This window comes from Dendronephthya gigantea, unplaced genomic scaffold (genome assembly GCF_004324835.1).
Source record: "Dendronephthya gigantea isolate DGI-Jeju-01 unplaced genomic scaffold, DenGig_1.0 000037F, whole genome shotgun sequence".
In the NCBI taxonomy this organism is placed as follows: Eukaryota; Metazoa; Cnidaria; class Anthozoa; order Malacalcyonacea; family Nephtheidae; genus Dendronephthya; species Dendronephthya gigantea.
Window position 1 is genome coordinate 1,298,803 of NW_021163047.1, and position 17,800 is coordinate 1,316,602.

At 36.5% G+C, this 17,800-nt stretch overlaps 1 protein-coding gene across 1 annotated transcript; it reads left to right on the forward strand.

Annotated features, from left to right (window-relative positions):
* The first annotated feature begins 1,181 nt into the window (after nucleotides 1-1,181).
* Nucleotides 1,182-16,296, forward strand: LOC114526145. Its single transcript, XM_028547663.1, has 13 exons — nucleotides 1,182-1,263; nucleotides 2,619-2,681; nucleotides 3,291-3,438; nucleotides 3,818-3,939; nucleotides 4,121-4,329; nucleotides 4,471-4,663; nucleotides 4,933-5,027; nucleotides 5,325-5,397; nucleotides 6,333-6,557; nucleotides 7,152-7,190; nucleotides 7,368-7,502; nucleotides 8,766-8,826; nucleotides 15,334-16,296. Exons 2-13 carry the CDS (start codon nucleotides 2,619-2,621, stop codon nucleotides 15,927-15,929), a joined length of 1,959 nt encoding a protein of 652 aa, XP_028403464.1. The 5' UTR covers nucleotides 1,182-1,263; the 3' UTR covers nucleotides 15,930-16,296.
* Nucleotides 16,297-17,800: the final 1,504 nt, after the last annotated feature.

Genomic DNA, 17,800 nt, shown 5'->3' on the forward strand with positions numbered 1-17,800 from the left:
CATCCTAAATTCTTTTACCAAAAATAAATCTAATAATTTATAAATTGGTTATCATTTTGCATTGTACTATACGCTACTAAACCAACCACAGTATTAACAACATGCAGACCTTTATTATTCTAATATCTCACTGTTCACACACATGCAGCTCTCTATATCGCACGTCTCGTATTACACCTAATCATATTCCTTGTCAATCATACCCCTGGCACCTAATCCCTACTAATTATACCCCCGATTACATATATTACACCACCCCCCTTTCTAACTGAGAGCGTCTCCGATTATAGTCCTGATATGTCCGGTTGTCGACGCTGGCGGGTGGATCTTCGTAGCGCGTTCGTCCCCTCTTGAGGAGCAGGCGGCCCAACTAATCTCTCGTGATGGTGAATTACCGGTTCGCTTGGCTGTGACGCGGTTCGTCGGATCCCTTTCGGGCCACGCACAGCTTCATCTGCTTCCACACTTGGTTAGCACGGGCCTACCACCATCCTCCCCAACTTAAAGAAATCGGCACCCAAAATACACGTGTTTTTCATACCTACGACCAGAAATTGATGGGACACCACCGACGTCTCCAAGTGAACTTGCAGGTCCGTTGATCCCAAAACCTGCAGGTCTTCCCCACCGATCCCTCTTTCTCTCAAGGAACATGGCTTTAAGGGCCCACTGACAAATTCTCTACTTACTAACGACACTGCTGCACCTGTGTCCACTAAACACTTTCGTTCATGCTCGCCTATTTACGCCTTTATGAAGACCGCTGCAGGCTCGACGCAGTGTACTGGCAAGGCCGCGTTGTACTGGGCTAACCCCCGGCCTAGAAGTGGGTTGGCCCCTGGTCGTTTCCCGAATGCCCTTGGCGAGTAATGGGGGATTGGAACCGAAATTGGCATTCCCGCGCGAAATGTCCTATTTGTCCACAAATAAAGCAGTTGAACTCACTTTGGCGCTGTCGGCTATTCATTCGTCGCCCGTTCCCGGTTGCACTTCTGCATTCGCTGGCAAGGTGACCTATTCTCCCAAATTGATAACACGAGATTAATATCGTGTGTCAATGTGATGACTAAATTAATCACTCGTCGTCAGTGATTTCTAATGAAGAGATTGGCGAATAGAAGAGTTTTAAATTTCTGTCTGCAACGACACAAATATAGAATTTCAAGAGGCATTCAAAAACATCGCACCGGTCACTTTCACTTTGTATTTGCTTCGAATCTTTGGTGTTTTTCGATCATTTTCGTTTGGCTGAAAGAAGTGAAGGTAAATTTTATTTTGTTAACCTAGATATCAGACAAAAGCTTTGCTCTCATATCATATAAGTCATAGGTTACCAATATTAAACGATCGCCATTTTCTGGTTGAATTTTACGAAGAAAATTTACTCGAATAATAACACATATTGACGACCTTTATGCTGGGAAATCATTCACAAGAGCCATCTCCGATGATTGTAATATCTTATTTCAAGGCAAAAGGATCCAGCATTGATAAACTTATTTAAGACTAAAACATATCTAGATTGGCTGCAAAATGTATTAAATTTCACTACTCTCTCACTCGCATAAAGTATATGTCGGCATGATAAACAGAAAGGAGAAGAATACCAAAGGATTGTTTACTAAACAGAAGCGAGGTCAAGTAGTGAGACTTTCATCATTTCGCCGCCCGATGTAATTTGTCATACTATATGGGTTTGATTCAGTCGTAATTGTCGTGGATAATTCATTTTAAGTGAAATATTGTTGAGGGAAATTTGTCCATATATTAATTCTCTGTATGAAAATTGTCATTGTTGACTGCGCTGCAGCATTCATCCAATACATCGACATGTTCATGCATGTTCAATACATCGAAATCTTGACATGTTCACGAACAATTACGACTATAAATAAAAACCATGCAGGCTTGAAAGTTAATGTCATTGAAATATGAGAACAACGAGAACTGACTACTTAATTAAATTCGATTACATTGACTGCTGTTATTCGATTGCATTTGAGTTGAAACAAGTGTAATACTAATATGCAGCAATGAGGCGCTGACAAATACTCTTATATAGTATAAGAAAATGCAAGTTAATTAGACGGGTTGCATGAAATTTTACTATAAAAAAATTATATACATAACGCCGTCGCGTGTTGTGATTGGTCGATGCCCGGGTTTAATTTGCATTTTGAGATCAAACTTTTGATTTGCGTTTAATTTGCAGGACATAAAGGAACAAAAAATTGCACTTGATTATACATAATTCTTAGAAACATATAAAAAATAGCTCATTTCCTTTCCCGCACCAGCGACTAATGTTGATATGGTTAATTACCGACCGTTTTCGTTAGCAATTAGGCAGACCTACAATCTTATGCAAAATTAATGAGACACTATACATAATCCCGCACCCTGTTTCAATGTTGGGTGGGGATGGTTTTCACTATTCGAGGTGTTAGTCCTAATTAACTGTTAAAATACAACTTTGAGAAAGGGGGAAAGGGAATCAACATTGAAAAGTGATGGTGGCACATATCATATTGCGTGGGTTGTAGCTTAAGGACGGGAGCGCGTATATTTGGAAAGTAACATGATGCATATTAAATTTATAACTGATCAAATTCTTTCAGATGTTTAAATCCGTGATCTTTTCTGCAGCATTGGTGTTCATGCTATCTTTGTTCAATGCAAAGGTATTTTTTGTGTTTAGTTTAAAGGCCCCGTCCACACGTAACCGGATATTTTTAAAAACGGAGTTTTTTTATCCGTTTAGGTCTTGCGTCCACACGTAACCGGAAACCGAAAACGTAGGTTTTCAAAAACGCTCTGCAGAGTGGAGTTTTTTTGAAAACACCGTTTTCGTGTTTACGTGTGGACAGGCGAAAACGGTGTTTTCGAATTCGATGACGTTTATCATGAATCGGATCCAGTCTATAACGGGCCACTAACAGCGCGTGTTTTGTGTCTCTTTTTAAGAAAAAATTCTCCATTTTTAAAAATATCCGGACACGTGTGGACAGGGTCTAAAGCCTAAACCAAACGAGTTAGTATATGTGTATATATAAAAGCTCGGCAATGAATTTAGTACTTATTAATTATAATTATTAGAACAACCTTCTAGATTTGGGGAACCATAATAGGAATGTTAAAATCAATTTTTCTTCCATAATGAGTGGCGGAGCAAATAAATTTTGCATGCAAAATCCCCCACAATTTCGAGCTTGTAAATGCAAAAAAATCAACAGATTTTTCGCTTTAAAAACTTTGTACATATCTTCAATAAAATTACAATAATCTTATAGATGTTAACTGTCCGAAAAAATCATGATCCAGGAAGTTGTTCCGAATCAAATCATGGCGAACTGAAATTGGTAAAAGATCGTGAAAATAGAGATACCATATTAGTTTGTACTGAATTTGATGAAGTTTTTAGTTGGAAGACGACTGACAGTAAGCATATATATATAGGCGTGAGGGTGCAACTTCGTTTCGGGGGGGAACAAAAAAAATTGCTCGATTTTTGTTAATTTGTGAATTGTAATATCATCCCAACAGAGTGCTTAGGCATTCAAACTCTAACAATTACATTGTTATGGGTGATTTCAATAGTTTTCGTTTTTTTTTGAGACACCCTGTAGTTTCTTTTATAAAAAGAACCAGAAAATTGGTTGTTGTAACCAAGTTTTTAGTTATCAGTATTACCACTAGTAAATTGGTCTAATAAATAAATCTGAGGTAATCGTTTTTTAATTGGTACCGTTTTTTCACGGTGCAGGTGATTATTAAATGTCGTTTTATAGTATTCCTTTTCAGTTTAAAAATATTTTAGATTCTAAACCACCCGGTGAATATTTTAACCCGGGTTACGACTGCCTGGATATTTTAAACAAGAACCCAAAATCGAAAGATGGATTTTATTGGGTGAATTTCAATGCAGGAAAACCTAAAAAGGTAACCCTTAACTTTTGGCAATCAGTACAATTGATTTACTTCAAAATAAGCTAACACAATCCAATTCTGACGTCTCCAGCGTTTCCTCTTTGCCCAGAAAAAGTGAATTCAGATAACCGGCTTCCCCGACTATATCTAACTCTTATTAATTACCCGTCAAATTATGTTCTTTCCAATGTAGGTCTACTGTGACATGACAACAGATGGTGGTGGGTATATATTGTTTGGTTACATAAATGGCACTGTCACATGGGGCGTCCCATCAAATAATGAAACTGTTCAACCATTTGGTGATCCACGCTGGTCCAGTGAGTTTGGCGATGTTTCTGTTTTGGATTTCAGAATTCAAGTTGCTTCGGATAATGACATGAAAGAAACAAAGGCTCACTGGTAAATCACGTTGATTTTTCTTGACATCACCAATACGTATACCTATATATATATATATATATATATATATAGCAAAGAATGAACGCCTCCATGTTTCTATAATTATTCAGGACAAAAAATATTTTTATTCTTTTCTCTTAGGGCATTTCGTTTCAAAACCAAACGTGTCTTGAAGAATTTGATGATCGTCGATCAAGGAGGATGTCCAAACAATTTCCCTGGTATTGGAGATGTATCTTATGTCAAAGATTTGATGACGGGTGAAATTGTTTCGAAAGATTTCCCTTGCTCAATATTTGGACCATACTCTTATCCCACTGCGAAAATTGGTTGGGTAAGTTTTTATTTTAATTGAAAAATGGTACACAAGATACATAGTGCGGTTTGATGTTTTTCACTGAGCATTATGCCTTGTAGCGGGTAAGAAACTTCATTCTATTCCTCACAAGAAACACAAGGTAGAATTAGTGTTTCGGTATTTTTTTAGAAAATTAAATAACAAATTATGTAATCTCGCTAGTGACTTCCATAAATCCAACAACATTCCTGTTGTTCATAAAATTTTATGTCATCTTCTAACATGTGTTTTTAAAATTTTAATAGACGATGATGAATCTTTGTTTGGAAAAACCATGTCCAAATGGATTTGCTTACCATCCGTTGATTCCAATCCAGCTTGATTTCTCGGGAGGATTCAGGCACGTAAAAGTATAATTATATTAGCCGCAAGATATCATTTTCTAATTAATAATTAATATAATTAATACATACGTGTACGTAAAACATGGTAAAACGGAAGTATGGAAATCTTCAGAACAACAGTGAGGGGTAGGGGCAAATAGCCTTAAATTAACAGGTTTAATTGAATTGCGTTCTATAATTTAAAAACAATCGAATATTAAAAGAGTTGCGTAAAAAACTACTAGATATTGGTCTGATTATTAGATATTTATCTCGTCATGTCAGTGAATGCTTTTTTTCCATTGCCTTTTCAGTTATATCAGCCTGACAAACAGTTCAACATCTAGTGGAGGTTCAACCGCATTTTTTGGTTGCGAGAAAAGCAAGGTACGAGTCGCTTCTCAACACATGAAGAGCCCTGTCATATATATACTAACGTGAAAATTGATTTAATTACACTTAATTCGCTTCGTTTTAAAACTTGCGGTCAGGAGTGTTGACACTTGAATAAAATAAGTCTGTACACCAATGTTAATTTTTTAAACGAAACCCAATGTTAATTTTTTTAAACGAGAAGAATATGCACGTCTTAATTTAGTTTGATTTTGTTTTCTCCTGTATCGTATGTCATACGTTAATAAACGGCGTGTGTCGTATGTTATACGTTGAACGCAGTAATAAGTCGGACGTCTATGTTGAAAATTTATATAATGTTAATATGAATATGATAGGTACACTTTTGCGTTCACATGGTGTAGAGTTATCAAAATTTAAGGTTGAGCCTTAATGGCAGCCACATATTGTGCATCGTGCGTCAACATATATACCCGCTTGTCGTTTGCATGTGCGCTTACTCGTTTCATGTAAGAGAGTGCATGGGGAAAATCTTGAGCGAGGTAATAAAATACACCAAAATTATGTACAGAATAATCATTGTTGGGGCTCACCCTGACCCGAGTCCGGAATTACCCTGCCTCGCACTATCTGGTTGGCCTAATATAGACATTTTTCAAAATCATCCAGTTATTTTCAGGTTAGTGATTCAAACGGTATAACAACTCAAATACCGATACTTTTTTGAGACGAAAAGCAAAAATAAGACCAAAATGTGCTGCTAGACGATAATGTCACAATCACACGTTCAAGAAATTCAAGTCTGTTGCAGATATATTTAGATCATTAGAATAGACCTATGTTTCTTTATTTGACACGGAAGAGTGGTAAAACTGTATATTATGCATTTTAAACGAAAATAATATAGAACAGAAAGAGAAATCCGATTATTATTACTTGTTTTCTTTTTACACTGTACAATTATTTAGTGTTGTGCATGTTATGGACCACGTGGTGGAAGAAATGTTTACTGTCTTGAAGAATGTCAAGCAACAAATGGTGGTACAATAACAAAACATGCATCAGCTTGGTTCTGGGTCAGATCAAATCCTCCTCGTAAAGTTTGGGAAAAATGTATGGAGTATAAAAGTGAGGAGGAGAGTGGTGATAGTGCCTGGTATAAATTGGAAGGAGATAGAAACATTCCTGTCAAGGCAATTATATCAAATATAGCTTCCTTCAAGGCCGGTTGTATCAAGCCCGTTGAATATTATGCACTGCATGCATATGTAGTTGTAAACAGTATCTTTGTATTAAGGTAAAAAACATTTAGTGCGCTTGTCGAATGAAACGGCAGACTTGCTCAATTATAATTTGAATTTTTATCCAAGGCTTAAGCTAAACGGGCTTAATACAACCGGCTCCTGTAGTGTAGTGTAGCATCTAGCGTTTTTGAAATGCTGATAGTATTTGGTTGAATTAATGACCGGGATCACACTTTGAAATAAACGTTTGGTAGCTATCGCGTACAAGCCGGTCTTCAACAATTATTAATCACGAGGGAGGGAGGGATCTGTTTTAATAGAATATTTTATGCATTCTTTTTAAAAGTTTTTTGTTGCTCTCTTTTGTCATTGGCATCGCCCTGTGAGGACGGTCAGATGCAAGATATTAAGTTGTGGAATCCCTGATCGCGTATAATACTCCAAGGTCGTTTCACTAAGCAGTTGTCAAAATTTGAATACTTTCGGTAGAAATTTACATTGAAATTTTCGCCTGATGTGCACTAAATTGTGTTCACCTTTTAGGGAAGATGCGGAAAGAGCGAGGCACTGATGAATGATGGTGTAAGTGTAAACGTACCGGGGTTTTGATTTCACCATGTGATTTATTGCTAAACAACCATTAGTCTGTCGTTGAACATTTTGATTATATCTTCGGTGTTTAGAGGCATGAAAATTTACTAACATTAGGTAGAAGTCTTCTGATATATTCCTCATGAAAAAGATGATCAAAATTTTTAGGTGCTGCTCATTGAAGATGGTAATAATTTAAAGGACGTTCCAGCAGTCAGTGGTTTGCTAGTATATCGGAAAGATGATCACAGTGTGAATGTCAGAAGTAACGAAACATGGGAACCTCTTGTCAAAGACAAAAAGGTTGTTATACAAAAGAATCAGATAAATATGATGATTTTGATTATTTATCCTCCTCTCTTTTTTGTGGCAAGCCTTATATGACATGCCATTTTTTTACTGAATAATGCTGGATGTCCACAATGTAAATACAGTCACGTGGCATTCATTCTTAACGAGATTGCATCGCGGAACAATGGCGAAATGGGACGAGTAGTTACGATCGGATACTGGGTCATGTAACTATAAAGTGGATACATGCAATCATTTTTAAACGTAAACAAGTTGCATGTCAAAGGAAGGTAAGGATAGACATTTTATTTTTCGTGATCTTTTCTCGTTATTTTTTCATGCTGATATTTTGAAGAGGAGCTCTTCGTTTCTTGTTTCTAATGCTGGTTGTTTTTTTACCTTCAATTTTGAGATTTGTTAATTTCATATTCATATTAAGTCTACGTTTTTAATGTCACATTCTCTTTTTTTAGTCATGCACCTACAGTCATTACCTAGCTAAAATTATACGTATTTATTGCTTGAATTGGGATTTGGGGACACTTGGATCAACACCAAATCAACTAAACGAAAGGACGAAAGCAGTTATAATTATATTATCGATATCTTCGACCCGCTCTGCTGTCAGTATCTCGTATATTGACATAGAACTTTAAGCTGTTTATTGGAACCACAAATACCGACCAAATGCCAAATAAAAGTTTTCTTCTCCTAAACAATGTAGTATTAATAAGAAACTACTGTGTCAGATGTACTATATGTGAATAAATGGCTTTGTAAACAAGCTGTGTTTTCTAGTACTAATTAAAGGTGATAAAGGTGCATTGAACGTTTTAGAAATCTTATACAATATTAATAAACAAAAAGCAGGACTTTAATAGGACTATTAACATGCATACACGATGAATTTAAAACCTTTCCTAAATTAAATAGGTATCAAAAGGGATATCATAATATATCAGCATTCCTCTGAAGCAGATATAGATTTCCCACTAATTTCCTATCTCATATAGGCTTCCTACATTTATTATGCATTGTGTATATAATTTTTATAGTTCTTGTCAGTGCTTTATATTATAACATAAACATCAAAACAGGTACTATGCTATAAATTAGAAAATCTACAAATTTTGAAACTTTCTTTTTACTCCTTATAATTTCACAAAGGCAGTCCATTAAAACCAAAAATGCCAAACTAAAATTGAATTAAAAATACTGTAGAAACTGAACCTTACGGGAGTGCCTTGCTTATTATTTATTGATATTTGTTCAAAGGTTTCTGACATTGACAAAAGGCTTTCAAGACTTACACAACTCGTCAAAAACATGCATTTTGGTAAGTTTTAAAAACTTTTAGTGATATATTCCATTGGTAAAATAATCCCCGAGCCGAGGGTGCTATAATTCCGCCCGGAGATTGGGAATTACACCCTGGTATTGTGACAGAACATAGCGGAACACAAAGTCGTCCAAATACTATAGAGAGCTTACGCAAACAAGACGGCACCTTCGTAATGGCGTGTAAGAAATGGTGTTGCTTCTGCTTTTCTAATCTATGCATATATATGGTTAGCAAAAGCGGAAGCAACGCCATCAGATTCTCTTACACACCATTATACAAAGGTGCCATCCTGTTTGTGTAAGCTCTCTTATGTTATGGACCGCGAACGTTAGGCATTCAATGGTCATGGTATTTGTGCGCACGCGCAAAATTTGAAAGAGTATGGCTGGAAATTAGGAACTTGCTGATTGGCTGAGATAAAATGTTTGTATTACAATGAAAACGTCAGCAATTTAGTCTACTTTGTTTATTTCGTGTTTGCAGTAAGAATACATCCTATGAGCTTGCATGGTATGTCGCTTTGCGAAGACGTAACCGACTATTTAAGGCTTTAAATCATCGTTTTAACTTAAAAACGAGTTTTGAAAAAGTCGACTGCAATTACTGCATCAATTCAATAATCGAAAAACAACATTCGTCTATAGTGCTTTGCATGGGAGCTAGTAAACTTATTTCTGCAATTTTCTCCTGCTTTGATGTTTTGAAGGACTGGTTTAGTTATAGTGAAGTATTATAATTATTAACTCTTACTTAAACTGTAAAAGTCTGTAACTGTAAGAAACATCATGCAGCAGGTAAATGGGTGACTTCACTTCACCTTTACCATTGCATGTGTTTGTATTCGAAAATTTGAAACATCACTCATCAGCTATCGACTTTACATCGTTGAACATGATTTGCTCGAAAATAAATTTGGAGTTGCAACACAGGAAATAGTATAGGCAAAAATGTTCTCCGTGTTTACCATACTTACCCTTGACGGGCATATTCAAACCTAAGAATGTAAATTTGTCCCTTTCCCTCATGCACCAGCTCACTCATTACGAGTGTCTAGGCCTTGGGACCCTATAGGAGGCAGTTTAAAAGGAGAAAGGAACACACACACAACCCAAGCCATACACCCATCCAAAATAGCGCTAATCAGCTTTAATGTGAGAGATCGATTTTATGTATTTACAGCCATTTGCAGTTGAGCTGGCATTTCAAACGCGTTGTTCCATTGTTTGAAACAGTGCGTTGATTGGTTAGCAACGCGTCGTTGCTAACGGCTAAAATGATACATTTCCTAGGCTATGACATTTCTAGAGATGTAATACCTAGGAAATGTAGGCTATTACCGGTACTGAATTTAAAACTGTTTACATGTCGAATTGTTTGTTATTGAATTACTTGGAATATGTTGACGAAAAATTTTCATCATTTTTTTCGTCATCCAACATTGTACGCCCTGTCCTCTTTAATGAACTTTATCATATTGCAATGTGTATTTTGTAAATCAGACAATTCGGTTAATAAGCAGCAGTTTAGAAATTCAGTACGTAATACATTTCCTAGATATGACATTTCTACTTATAGCCTAGGAAATGTATCATTTTAGCTGTTAGCAATTAGGCGTTTCTAACCAATCAACGCACCGTTTCAAACAATGGAACAACGCGTTTGAAATGCCAGCTGCCAGCTCAACTGCAAATGGCGGTACAATATATAAAATCGATCTCTCACATTAAAGCTGATTAACGCTTTTGATGGATGTATGGCTTGGGTTGTGTGTATGTTCCTTTCTCCTTTTAAATCGCCTCCTAGGGTCCCAAGGTCTAGGCACTCCTATTGAGTGAGCTGGTGAGAGAAAGGAACTTCATAATGTATGTATATATATATATATATATATATATATATATATATATATATATATATATATATATATATATATATATATATATATATATATATATATATATATAATATATATATATATATATATAGCCAACAAGTATTCCCACACTGCTCGGTAGTAAAGACATATAGGAAACAATTGTAACTACCACGGCCAGAATTAAAACTAAAAGATTTTATTAAAAATATACTAAGCTTAAATTTTCGGCCACATGCCGCAGCCTTCTTCAGAAATATATATATATATATATATATATATATATATATATATATATATATATATATATATATATATATATATATATATATATATATATATATATATATATATATATATATATATATATATATATACACCCATACACCCGTTTGCAAAAACGTTGGCCGCAGATAGATATATAGATAATCTAATTAGAATTGCATATGTTGTGTAATATGATTGAAATCCCATGCAAATGTATTCATATGCAATTCTAATTAGACTTCGAGTATCTATCTATCTATCTATCTGCGGCCAACGTTTTTGCAAATGGGTGTATATATATATATATATATATATATATATATATATATATATATATATATATATATATATATATATATATATATATGTGTGTGTAATGGGTGTATATATATATATATATATATATATATATATATATATATATATACATATATATATATATATATATATATATATATATATATATATATATATATATATATATCCAAATGTAATTGTTTGTAATGGATAAAAGAGTGCTCAATACTAATTACAAGTAGAGCGAGTCATTTATTGAATTTATCTTAAAATATTGTCGTTGCTACACGGTGTTTCACGCCTGACCTTTTACAGTCAGACGATCTTCAGGCGACAAATACAGGATTGAGTTCAATCATGGTTCAATGTTTGCTTGCGACGCATCTTCAACGGTCTGCTGACGCGCGCTCGCGCGCTTAGATGTTCGCACCCCATTCTGCGTGCGTTTAAACCGCCCCGCATTGAACTTGTTCCGGTGGCAGCACTTCGAGAACAGTTCGCTTCTTTTGTTCAAGGATTTACTATGGTCTGCTTGTATTATGCATAGTTTTTCTGAAAGGCATAAGTTGCAGCACTTTTTACCAGCAGTGCGGGGGGTGGCGCGTTTCAAAATTGACCAGTTGATCTTGAATGGTTTCCCACTCGTCTTAAGTTTCCAGACATGTTTCGACAGTTCTGTGTCTGTAGCGTAGCGTTCGTTGTTGATAGATCTCTTGTGATTCCTGTAGCGTTCTTTGAAGGTCGTAGCCGTCATTCCGATGTACTCTTTCGTCTCCTTTTCGTCTTTAGTCAGTATTATTTCGGCTTTATAACGATGTTCTTCGTCAAGCAATTTCCTTGAAGAGGGCAGCTGTCTTTGATTCTGCAATTGCAGTTGTTGTTTTCGGTTCTTCCTGTGTTTCGTGCGTTGTTTAGTAGTCGATGGTTGTGGTTTGAGATCGCGCTTTTTATGTTTCCCATACAGGAGTAGCTCACTTTTATTGAGTTCCTATTGAAGATTTTGTGTAATGGGGATGATTGCGGAAAATGTTTGTCTAACAACTGTTGGAACTTGCGTGCAACGTTCGTACTGACATTTTTGCTGTATGGCGGATTGAACCAAATGATTTTCCTTCGACGCGCTCTTTCTGGTGACGAGGGGTTGATGGTGCGGTCAGTTTGGTAATGCATTTTGAAGTTGTAATTGCTGCGTTTGAGGGCATTCTCATAAAATGATGTTGAGGAGTCAAAGGATGCTTGGTCAGATGACAGGTTGGATATTCGATTGTTCACCGATGTTGGGATTTGTTTGATAATTGATGGAGGGTGATTGGATCTGCTGTCGATGTAGAGGGGATCGTTGTTTGGTTTTCGGTACGGCGAGTATTTCTGGTCTTTCAGGTTTAGGGTGATGTCGAGAAAGTTTACAGTTTGGTTGTTGATTTCGGCGGTTATTTTCAGATCGAGTTGGTGGAAGATTTCGTGTAGATCTTTTCGAGCTTTATCAGCTGATCGACCACTGACACCTTTCAATAGGGAGATTTAGCACGAGGACGTGAACGTCAAATACGACGTGAAAATGGCGAGTAAGTGGCGTGGCATGCCCATATTTGGGCGCATCACGCCATTTATTCGCCATTTTCACGTCGTATTTGACGTTCACGTCCTCATGCTAAATCTCCCTAATAATGCTAGACCGTCGTCCCGATACAACCCAACGCCGTTACCGAACTTTCAGAAAAACCTTGATGCCTTTCAGAAAAACTATGCATAATACAAGCAGACCATAGTAAATCCTTGAACAAAAGAAGCGAACTGTTCTCGAAGTGCTGCCACCGGAACAAGTTCAATTAATGCGGGGCGGTTTAAACGCACGCAGAATGGGGCGCGAACATCTAAGCGCGCGAGCGCGCGTCAGCAGACCGTTGAAGATGCGTCGCAAGCAAACATTGAACCATGATTGAACTCAATCCTGTATTTGTCGCCTGAAGATCGTCTGACTGTAAAAGGTCAGGCGTGAAACACCGTGTAGCGACGACAATATTTTAAGATAAATTCAATAAATATATATATATATATATATATACATATATATATATACATACATACAGCCGCTGTTACTAATGTTGTCCAAATCAAATATATCAATATACCTGTCATGTGACTTATTGGTATGCACCAACTCGAGTGTGCTTGCTATGTAAATGTATCTGCTATGCGGGTGCTTCGCTAATATTGCGAGTTCAATTGCACGGCCAGTGTTTACAATAAGAGAAGCAAGTTCAAAATGCCGGCACCATACTCGAATGATCTACGGTGGCGAATCATATTTCATCGCGTCTTTTATCTACGTACCTATAAAGAAATCGCCTCACAGCTATTTGTTTCTACAAAAACTGTTTATCGAACATATCAACATGGTAATGTGAAACCTTGTGTCCTGGGTCGACCAAACCATACAAATACTTTCTTTCCACACGAAGAGTACATAATAATGATAAACCTTATTAAACTTCATTATCATGCATCTCATTATCTATTGTTGGAATTGCACTCGACACGACTAAAATGCGACGTATAACCTAGGCCTTAAGCTTATAACCGCTCAAGGAGGTACACATCAAACCTACGTTGCATTTAATCGTGTCGCATTCAATTCAAACAATAGATAATGAGATGATAAACTTGATTCAAATTCATTACCATCTCATTACCTATTGTTCGAATTGCATTCGACGCGACTAAAATGCGACGTATAATCTAGACCTGAGCTATTAACAATATGCATTTTAAAACAAAGGAAGATTTTATGCATGGAGAGATAGACAGACATTCCTCTCTGTCCTTCATTAAAACTTTATTGCATGTATGAGGGCGCCTACGAAACTGAATTGTTTATACCAATAATGAAAGGGAATTTCAAAGAAGAAACTGGCTCTGCTGAATATTCACGGACATTTCATTCGCTTTCATTGCAAAATCCATGATGATGTACTCTTCGTGTGGAAAGAAAGTATTTGTATGGTTTGGTCGACCCATGCAGGACACAAGGTTTCACATTACCAGTGTTGATAAATGTTTAATATGTTCGATAAACAGTTTTTATAGAAACAAATATAGCTGTGAGGCGACTTCTCTATAGGTACGTAGATAAAAGACGCGATGAAATATTATTCGCCACCGTATATCATTCGAGTATGGTGCCGGCATTTTGAACTTGCTTCTCTTATTGTGCAATTGAACTCGTGCAAATTGAACTCGTGCAATTGAACTCGCAATATTCGCGAAGCACCCGCATAACAGATACATTTACATAGCAAGCAAACTCGAGTTGGTGCATACCAATAAGTCACATGACAGGTATATTGATATATTTGATTTGGACAACATTGCTGACAGCGGCTGTATATATATATATATATATATATATGCTCAGCCCGACTTTTAAGGCAAAAATAATTAAAATAATTTATGTGTTAGGTTTGGCGCATGAGAAGAACAACGTTTGACTTGCTGTCGCCCCAGTGTCACGTGATGCTACATGCTTTGCCGCACCAAACGGCGTTTGCCGTACTTAATTCATTTTTGATGAACTCAACCAAGTTAAACGTCGCTCTTCTGCAGAACTTAATACATCAATTAAGTTCGGCGCATGCGAAGTACGACGTTTGACCCAGGCCTAAAACTAACATAGGTATTTAATTCATTTCTTTTTAATGAAACATTGTATTAATAGTTGCTATCGTCGTGTTCCCATCCTACATGCTTAAGGCCCCTAGTGTTTAAAAACGGTTGGCGACCGTCGGTGCCAATATGAGCAGGGGAGGGGGTGTATATTCCTAAATTCATTGCCGATTGATTTCTTTCGTACGCTATTGTTCCTGCGATAGATAATCATGAATAGATGAATATTCAACCCCCCCCCCCCAATTAAGCCATCTAGCTACGGCCCTGCGTATGAGAACCAGGCTTTGGGTAGAATTCTTAATTATGTCTTGCAATGTGTATGTACGGATTCATATTATGTACAGCTGTTGTGATTGTATATATGTTTAAACCTTTCATGGCATTGTACGTTTGTATTGCAGGCTACTTGCCCTCTTGCTCAACACTGAAAGAAAAACATGCAGAATTCTCCAGTGGTATCTACTCCATTAACCCCCGCAGTCGTGAATTGCCACCGTTTCCGGTTTACTGTGATATGAGTGCAAAACAAGGAGTTGGAGTCACCGAGTTTGGGCATGATAGCGAGACCAGAACGAAAGTCAGTGGCTTTGAGAATGCGGGATCTTACAGAAGAAATGTTACTTATTACAATAAAATGAGTGATATTGTGGCTGTGATTAGTGTGTCGAAAAATTGCGAACAGTTTATAAGATATGAATGTCATTACACTTATCTCAAGCCTAACTCCTATGGGTGGTGGGTATCTCGTCAGGGTAAAAAGATGAATTACTGGGGTGGAGCTGCAATTGATAGTGGCAAGTGCGCGTGTGGTATGACAAATAGCTGTGAGAAAAACAAAATGTGCAACTGCGACGCAATTTTGCGGGAATTACGGGAGGATAGTGGATACCTGACGGACAGGAAAACATTACCTGTTACAGAATTAAGATTTGGAGACACAGGAGCTGATGGCGAATATGGTTTTCACACTCTGGGAAAACTTCGTTGTTGGGGTTGATTATCAAAAAGGCGGAAAATTCATTAACTTTTGCTGTTTTGTGCTGCATAAGAAATTCTTTCGTCGAAAAACTTTATTTAGTGATATAGTGGAAAAGAGAACTATGCATTGAGATATATTCCATGAAAACCGTAAAAAATCATCAATATATGAACCTAATAATTATGAAATCAACTAAATTCTTTATAATTATATTATATGGGAATCATAGAAAATTCTGGCCTCATATTGGTCACTGCATGACCTCAGATCATTACTCTATAAAATCAGGCTGTAGATTTAAAGTAAATGTTGCACCTAAATTAACGAAGAAGGGAAAAAAATAGCGTATACAATTAGTTTCGCGGTAAAAAATGTTATAATTTTTTGGCATAAGATTAAATGCTTAATTATATCGTCGTAAAATTGTCAATATATTTGTTTATGTTTGTAAAATGTATTACATATCTCTACACCGTTTTTTTTCATATACTCACCTTTTTAAATTATTTTAAAACAATTATTCACCTCGCTTGATCTTGCCGAATAATTGTTAACATACGTTGCAACCTCGTTCCCAGGGCCTTTTGGGACTTTATGTGGGGGTTGGGGCTGGGGGCGAGAGCAGAGAAGAGAAAGGCCCTATGATCGGCCGTTTAAAATACCCACATTTCGCGGATATTTTGAATAAGCATAAATTATCATAAAATTTTGCCTAATAGTTTCAAACTGATGGCGGCGTTATGTAGAGCGGATAATATTGTCGCTTTAAAGGATATTGAAATTGTACTATTTCGGAATAATTACAAAATATTTCGCTAATTAAACATAAATTAGAAAAATAATTTAACCAATCAGAAGTCAGAAGCGGCTGGCCGATCCCAGGGCCTTTTACCCCAACCCAGAATCAATGTAAAGGGCCTGCATGGGAACTAGGTTGCATATGTTGCATACACGTAACAAAAACTCACCTTTGCAAGTATATTTTGAATTTTTGGTGGTCAATGGTTAGAAATCTGTGACAGTCAGCAGTTCGATGTGCGGGCGCAAACAACCAGCTGCATGGCGTGCGGGCTCAGGATATCCTATTCATAATTTTACAATACGAATTATAAATCAACAAATTGTTTGACTGAAAATTTGACTTTTAAATTGCCAATTGTGAGAAATGGCTACTGGATTCAATTCTACGCCTTAAAAGGCTTGTTTCAAAGAGGACCGTGCGAAAATCGAAATACGGTAAGTTTTAATATTGTGTTTGTTTTTGCCTTGAGCATGACGCTTTATAATGAGTTCAGTTATTGAACCATTAGTCACTGAATAACTATATTTTTTGTTATAATTTAATATAAGGTCGAATACTTGGTGAAATGGAAAGGCTATAGTGCTTTCGACAATAGCTGGGAGCCTGAAGACAACTTAACTGCTGACCTTTTGAGGTATGTAGCTTTCCATGGCCAACTCATTGTTTTATCACATTGGTAGTACAGTATACTGTAAATATTGTCCAGTTGGCCCATTACTGCCTGACATTTTCCCCACAGCAGATAAAAAAAGTAAAATTATTTATATTACTGGGCAGATCCACTTTAAAATGAGATTATGAAATGTGATTGTAGGAAATGTATTCTTTTTGTTTAGAAATTACGACAGGCCAAAAATTACCCCGGAAAAAGTAACAAAAAATCTGGATTCACTGAGGGTTGCAGTAATGACAAAGCTAAAAAGCCATAGCAGAAGCAACCTAATTTTTTATTTTGACCATGACTGTTTTAGATTTTTATTTTTTGGGTTGGGGAAAAGACTAGGACACTAAAAACGTTTTTGTCAAAGGCTAAAATTGGATTATGGTTTTGTTCTTCATTTGGCCTTCAGCTAGATAGTCTGGTTGT

What these genes read in the sequence shown, in the direction of transcription:
- LOC114526145 (XM_028547663.1), top strand. Translation starts at nt 2,619, where the DNA reads ATGTTTAAATCCGTGATCTTTTCTGCAGCATTGGTGTTCATGCTATCT. An exon ending in TAGTTGGAAGACGACTGACA is followed by an intron (nt 3,439 to 3,817) that starts GTAAGCATATAT and finishes AAAATATTTTAG; the next exon opens with ATTCTAAACCACCCGGTGAA. An exon ending in CGTCAAAAACATGCATTTTG is followed by an intron (nt 8,827 to 15,333) that starts GTAAGTTTTAAA and finishes TTTGTATTGCAG; the next exon opens with GCTACTTGCCCTCTTGCTCA.